At 42.9% G+C, this 7,613-nt stretch overlaps 1 protein-coding gene across 1 annotated transcript; it reads right to left on the bottom strand.

Moving 5' to 3' along the window:
* Nucleotides 1–1,348: 1,348 nt before the first annotated feature.
* Nucleotides 1,349–4,764, bottom strand: LOC147119700 (putative G protein-coupled receptor 139). The gene is made up of 2 exons (XM_085983770.1): nt 4,653–4,764; nt 1,349–2,408 (listed from the first exon to the last, which is right to left on the bottom strand). Exons 1-2 carry the CDS (start codon nt 4,720–4,722, stop codon nt 1,507–1,509), a joined length of 972 nt encoding a protein of 323 aa, XP_085839896.1. The 5' UTR covers nt 4,723–4,764; the 3' UTR covers nt 1,349–1,506.
* Nucleotides 4,765–7,613: the final 2,849 nt, after the last annotated feature.

Below are 7,613 nucleotides of genomic sequence, written 5' to 3'. Positions count from 1 at the left end.
AGAAAGCAGGAAACTATAGGGAAAATGCTGGAATCCATTTTTAAGGATTAATAGCAGGACATTAAAAAAATCATAAGTCAATCAAGCAGAGTCAGCATGGTTTTATGAAAGGGAAATCGTGTCTGACAAATTTTCTAGAGTTCTTTGAGTATGTAACAAACAGAGTGGATAAAGGGGAACCAGTTGATGTAGTGTATTTGGATTTCCAGAAGGCATTCGATAAGGTGCCACATAAAAGGTTACTGCACAAGATAAGAGCGCATGGGGTTGGTGGTAATATATTGGCATGGATAGGGGATTGGCTAATTAACAGAAAGCAGAGATTTGGGATAAATGGGTAATCTTCTGGTTGGCAATCAGTAACTAGTGGGGTGCAACAGAGATCAGTGCTGGGGCCTCAAATATTTACAATCTATATTAATGACTTGGATGAAGGGGCCGAGTGTACTGTAGCCACGTTTGCTGATGATACAAAAATAGGTGGGGTAGCAAGTTGGAAGGAGGACACAAAAAGTCTGCAAAGGGATAGAGATAGGTTAAATGAATGGGCACAAATTTGGCAGATGGAGTATAATGTGGGAAAATGTGAGGTTATCCACTTTGGAAGGAAGAATAAAAAAGCAAATTATTATTTAAATGGAGTGAGACTACAAAATGCTGACGTACAGAGGGATCTGGGGGTCCTAGTACATGAAACACAAAAAGTTAGCTTGCAGGTACAGCAAGTTATTAGGAAGGCTAATGGAATGTTGGCGTTTATTGCAAGGGGTATGGAGTATAAAAGTAGGGAAGATTTGATGGAACTTTAAAGGGCGCTGGTGAGACCACACCTGGAGTACTGGTCTCCATATTTAAGGAAGGATATACTTGCGTTGGAAGAAATGCAGAGAAGGTTCACTAGGTTGATTCCTGGGATGAAGGGGTTGACGTATGACGAAAGATTGAACAGGTTGGGCCTATGCTCATTGGAGTTTAGAAGAATGAGAGGTGATCTTATTGAAGCATATAAGATTCTGTGGGGCATGGACAGGGTGGACGCTGAGAGGATGTTTCCCCTAGTGGGGGTATCTAGAACTAGGAGGCACAGTTTCAGAATAAGGGGTCGCCCATTTAAGACAGAGATTAGGAGAAATTTCTTCTTTCAGAGGGTCATGAATCTTTGGAATTCTCTACCCCGGAGAGCTGTGGAGGCGGAGTCATTGAATATATTCAAGGCGGAGATTGACAGACTTTTGAACTACATCGGAGTCAAGGGGTTTGGGGGGAAGAGTGGGAAGATTGGATCAGCTATGCTCTTATTGAATGGCGGAGCAGGCTCCAGGGGCCGATTGGCCTACTCCTGCTCCTGTTTCTTATGTTCTTATGCTCTTATTTTACCTGATGTCAGCCCACAAACGTACAGATTTATTGTATTCACCTTATCTCAATAACATTGTTTCCCAAACTCTGAAGCAGTCCATGGACAATTCTCACAATGCACAATTAATCCTGTGGTTTATACTTTCATTATTTTATTAATTCACCGAGTACATTCAGTGGATATGTGACCGCGTTCTTTAGCTCCATTCTGAATTTACTCTGAGTCACTGCATAAATAAAGGTGTTCGTGCAAGCACTCAACAGCTGAAGCATATTTCCGCTTTCTTGTAGAATAAATTTGGGGTCACTGAAGCCTTTGATTATATAATCATTTGTAAATCGCTCATAAAAGAAGTGTACAACAAACGTCATCCACAACAGGATGAAACTGCCCGAGATGGCGAAGAGTAGAACGATGGACTTTCTCCGGCTCTCCATCTCTGGGTCACTTTGATTTTCTCCATTGCTGTGGGCCCGGAGTCTCCTGCGGGCTCTACTGGCCGCTAGAATGTGTCTGACGGTCAGAGCATTGAGCAACAAAATCAGAAGGAACGGGGCACATGGGGTCAAAATACGGTCGAACCAGTCAAACGCTCTCCATACGGGTGAGGTATAACGGATTTTCTTCAGTGCACAATACCACGGGACATTATTAATTATGTACATGGGCTCGTGTATAAAGTACCAGGGAATGCTTTTCAGACATCCCAGTGCACAGATTGTTCCTATAACTACAGCCGCCGTTTTCTCGGTGCAATATTTTGTTTTCAACTTCTGCCAACAAATGGCCACAAATCGATCGAAGGTGAAAGCGACCGTTAACCAGACCGAACTGTCTCTGGATGCATAAATTAATGCAATGCTGAGACTGCACACCGGGGTGATGGACAGGAAACTACCTGGAAAATAAATACCCGGAATCCGGTTTAATATCACAGCGGTGATAATGACCAGCAGATCCGTCACCGCCATGGCCACCAGGTACCGAGTGATACATCTGGAGAGACCGCACTTTCCTCGGGACAGGATCACAATCGCCACTAAATTAACTGGAAGAAGGTGAGAGAGAGATGAAGAATTAGAGTAAACTCCAAAGAAGTGTTAGGTTGACCGGAATTATGCAAAAATGGCAACTTTGTTAGTTGAAGCGACGAAAACAGTGTAATAATCCAAAGTGGAAGCGGGACAGACCGCCAGTTCACGTGAATGAAAGTTAATAATTTGCATTTATAATGAGGAACCATAAGGAAACAAAATCCATTCAAACAATTGTATACGTTTCAAATGGATTAAAAGAGTGGTCTGTGCAATGATAATTAAAATAACCCGAACCTGCCTGAGGAGGGACAGAGCAGCGTTTGTAGGAAAGATGTCAGGAGCAGCGAGTGTGGAAGTCCAGTGAAGGATCGAACCAATGGTCGGGTTTATAAAACGGGACAGAAGCCCGAGATTAACGTGTACCCGGAATAAGGTTTATTAATAAACTAGTCACTTATTTCAAGGTTTCGAATTGTTGGTCTTTAGCTTACCTTCAATAAGTCGATTCGTTGAAGCCAATCAGTGTAAAATAAATCATTAAATCATCTCAGCAATTGATTGACATGTTGGATTGATTAATGCTGCATTGGTCAACAAATGATTAACCTATTCATTATTAATCAACAGTCAGTGATTCACATATTCATTACATTCATCAGATGAGACGTTAAACCGAGGCCCCGTCTGATCTCTCAGGTGGACTTAAAAGATCCCATGGCACTATATCGAGGAAAAGCAGGGGAATTATCCCGGGTATCCTGGTCAATATTTATCCCTCAATCACGTAGGATATACGGCACAGAAACAGGCCATTCCGCTCAACCAGCCCAGTCCAACATCACTAAAACAGATTGTCTGGTCGTTATCACATTGCTGTTTGTGGGAGCTTGCTGTGTGTAAATTGGCTGCCGCGTTATCTACATTACAACAGTGACCACACTTCAAAAGTACTTCATTGGCTGTCAAACGCGTTTTGACGTCCCGAGGTCGTAAAAGTGGCGATATAAATGCATGTAGTTCTTGAAAGCAGTCATCAATTATTTGTATATCTATGCGGACCAATTTGAATTGCATAAAATTAACGCGAGTTTTATTTAATTTAATTTAGTTGCTGCAGCCATGCCTATCAATTGATGCCCCTTAGTTTTCTCACGGGGTGTTCAGTTCTGAGACGGTCAGAAGACCACTTTCGCTGTCCTCATCACCCGCCCATATGATCTGGGGCTCCTCAGTTCAGTGGTGGGTTTGGCTTTGAATAGATAGGCAGCGTTTCTGCATTTTGTACAATAGTACACCTTTTGGAATTCAATGTTTGTCTCTTACCCGATGTACAGATTAAAGACATGACTGCGGATCTTCCACAGCGAATGAAGAATTACACTGTAAATAACTTGAATATATAGAACGCCAAGGCACCTGGGGGCTGAGAGCTCCCTCACAACCGCACCCCAGCTTGAGCCAATCCGCAGGAGAAAAGGGAAGAAAAATCAGACAGATTCATCAATTACAGTAATGTGATAATACCATTGAAATAAAATATGAATAACGTGAGAAAATGTATGAACACGGGTTCTCAGTGTGATGCTGGTATCTAGCCTGCTTGTGCACTGCAGTGATATAATGTGGAATAAAAATTGTCATTTAAAGCAATCACTTGGTGACGAATCCCAGTCACACCCAGCTGCAACGGGCTGCTCGGAGTCGCGCCAAGGAATGAGAGAAGGTGGTAACAGAGCTTAGATCCCTGGAACTGAGGGAGGTGAAATATTATTCCACTTGATTTCAACGCAATTGTTATAGGTACATGTAATTCGGTTTAAAAACACAAATATATTGTTGTAGGTAAATTGTCTCCATCTATCCACAATCGCCCAGAAACAGTTAAACGGGAGCAAGGCGGGAGCTGGTGGGTAGTTCGCCCTTTCCTCACAGCGCGGTGGTTGGAGAAAATGGAGACACATTTGGAAGTGTTATTTCGAGGTGGGTGTTCAGGTCGGCTTATTTCACTCTGCACCACTATACAGGCCGAGTACAACCATGACAGTAAACAACCGGCATCAACACTTGAAGGTAATTGTAATCAACTGTCGCACTGAACCACGGCCCTTCAATGTGTAACATCGGTCGAACCAAATCCCGCTGTACAGGCGACTCCGGGGGGAACACATTGCACAAAGTGTGGCCAATAACAAGTTACTGAGACGATCCAGATAACTAACGCTTATTACAATCAATAACTTACTGCAATACTTTACCTGGCACAGCGATAGCTGCTAGGGCAGTGTAGTAAATGGCATATACCAGGCCTCTGGGCGGGGCGTGCATTTTCTGTGAGAAGCAGCGATGCCTATTTGGGATCCCACGCAAGCTCTGTTCGACATTTAAAGGATCTCTTATTATACCTGATGTGAACCCTCCGAGACATAATTAGATGACATCACCATAAGTGCTAGTTACAGTCATTGAACAAACAAGTTAGGTGACATCACCATAAGTGTTAGTTACAGTCATTGAACAAACAAGTTAGGTGACATCACCATAAGTGTTAGTTACAGTCATTGAACAAACATATGAATGCAATGGATTTGACTCTGATTTCTGTTGCAGTAGAATGGACAAAACTGGACGCCACCGAGTTCTAAATGAAAACGCCGAATAGCTACAATGTGAGCTGAACACTGGAGTCACATTGCAACTTTCTGGTGTTTTTCCTTTAAAGTTCTGCGGAAAGGAAATGTAGAATACTTGATATCAGCACGTCGCAACTGTTGTAAGTCTTTCTTTCCTTCTTTATTTAAGCATAAGTGAGACTTAATACACCCAGTATTGGAGCAGCAGTTTACAAAGTACAACACAGAATTATATTGCTCGTCATTGTCCTTTGGGTAGTAGGCGTGGCCCAATTCTGGTTCCATCTACTCACAGGAGCATCTGCACCTGTCTGGATCAGTGCCCTTCCTAGCCCATCTAGTCTGAGAATAATACAAACCCATTATGATATACCCCCAGAAACTGAACTAAAGAAAGAGCCATCTAATCTTGTAACTTCCTTAACCCTGCATTCTACCCAATCACGGGCCCGGGAAGTTCTGCCTCCCGCCACAGGCTTTGGGCCTCCATAATCTCCTTAGCACAAGCACTTCCTGTTCTTCGTTTCCATGTTGATGATGTAACCTTGATGACAACGGCTTCCAATTAGAATCTGATTTTTAACATGATTTCCGCTAATCCTCACAGAAGAGAAAGAAGGCTACATTAATAAAACTGTACTAACTTAATCAAAACTATAAACTGGCGCTCTTAATATTAATCTACGGTCTAGCAAAGCTTAATACAGAAAATTAGTAACAAGGGATTTAGAGTTGATTATGATTCCATGGCTCACTAAGTTTCACATTCCCACAGAAAGATAAAACTGAGAAAGTTCTGAGCCTACCCTGTCCTTTTCCCTTGCCTTTATAGAAAAATCCTGGAACTCCCACCCTAACAGCACTGTAGGAGTAGCTTCACCACACAGACTGCAGCGGTTCAAGATGGCGGCTCACCACCACCTTCTCAAGGGCAACTAGGGATGGCCAATAAATGCTGGCCTTGCCAGCGACGCCCACATCCCAAAAACGAATTAAAAACAAATAACAATTGTATTTCGATAATAAAGGAGGGCACTTGTGATGCACCCAGAATCTTCAGTCAGCAGGAATCAAAGGCACTGTGTTATCTGCAGAAAGAAGCTTGTCAGAGAAAAACCGAGGTATATTTAACTCTTGCAATGCCTAATCCCTCAATATACCCTCAAAAGCCCATATTCTTACACTGTGCCTCACAAACTGGCCCAGTTACACACAATTTGATAACATTGTGGGAGAAAGGTTACGTCTGCAAAGGAACACTTCTGGGCATTAATCATTTTTTTACTTGGTGCGAATCATAGCATCGTAGATTGATACAGCACTGCAGCTGGCCATTCGGCCCATCGTGCCTATGAAAGAGCTTCCCAATTCATCCCATCTGCCTGCTCTTTCTCCGTAGCTCTGCGAATGTTCTCCCTTCAAGTATGTATCCAATTTCCTTTTGAAAGTTACTATTGAATCTACTTGCACTACCCTTTCAGACAGTGCATTCCAGATCATACTAACACACTAAACAAATTATTGTTCCTCCAGGCGCCTCTGGTTCCGTTGCCAATTACATTAAATATGTGTCCTCTGGTTAGCGATCCTTCAGTCACTGGAAACAGTTTCTCCTTCTTTAGTCTGTTAAAATCATTCATAATTTTGAACACCTGTATCAAAACTCCTCCTGGTCTTCTCTACTTTAAGGAGACCCATCCCAGTTACTCTAGTCTCTTCACGTAACTTAATTATTTCATCCATGGAACCATTCTAGTGAATCTTTTAGAAAAAATAGGAGCAGGAGTAGGCCATTCGGTCCTTCGAGCCTGCTCCATCATTCAACGCGATCATGGCTGATCCTCTATCTCAATACCATATTCCCGCTCTCTCCACAGGCCCCTTGGTGCCTTTTGTGTCTAGAAATCTATATATCTCCTTCTTAAATATATTCCGTGACTTGGCCTCAACCACCTTCCATGGTAGAGAATTCCACAGATTCTCCACCCTCTGAGTGAAGAAATTTCTCCTCATCTCAGTTCAAAATGTCCTACCCTATCATGAGATTGTGACTCCTCGTTCTAGGCCCCCAGCCAGGGGAAACATCCTCCCTGCATCTAATGTGTCCAGCCCTGTCACAATTTGATACGTTTCAATGAGATCCACTCTCACTCATCTAAACTCTAGTGAATACAGGCCTAGTCGACCCAATCTCTCCTCATACGGCAGTCTTGTCATCCCAGTAATCAGACTGGTGAACCTTCACTGCACTCCCTCTATGGCAAATATATCCTTTCATAGGTAAGGAGACCAAAACTGCCCACAGTACTCCAGGTGTGGCCTCACTAAGGCCTGTACAACTGTAGTAAGACGTCCTTGCTCCTGTACTCAAATCCTCTTGCAATGACGGCCAACATACCATTTCCCTTCCTAACTGCTTGCTGCACCTGCATGTTTGCTTACAGTGACTGGTGTACAAGGACACCCAGGTCCCTTTGTGCAACAACATTTCCCAATCTATCACCATTTAAATAATACTCTGCTTTACTGTTTTTCCTACCGAAGTGGATAATTTCACATTTATCCACGTTATACGCATTTGTTATG

This window comes from Somniosus microcephalus, chromosome 4 (assembly GCF_052327205.1).
Source record: "Somniosus microcephalus isolate GS21.2 chromosome 4, FLI_Smic_1.0, whole genome shotgun sequence".
Taxonomy (NCBI): domain Eukaryota; kingdom Metazoa; phylum Chordata; class Chondrichthyes; order Squaliformes; family Somniosidae; genus Somniosus; species Somniosus microcephalus.
The sequence above is the reverse complement of the archived record's forward strand: the minus strand, read 5'-3'. Positions and strand labels throughout refer to the sequence as shown.

Bases quoted from the DNA above. Each gene is read 5' to 3' on its own strand.
- LOC147119700 (XM_085983770.1), bottom strand. From the start codon at position 4,722: ATGCACGCCCCGCCCAGAGGCCTGGTATATGCCATTTACTACACTGCC. The intron at 2,409-4,652 runs GTAAAGTATTGC...ACCTTCTTCCAG, and splicing joins AGCAGCTATCGCTGTGCCAG to TTAATTTAGTGGCGATTGTG.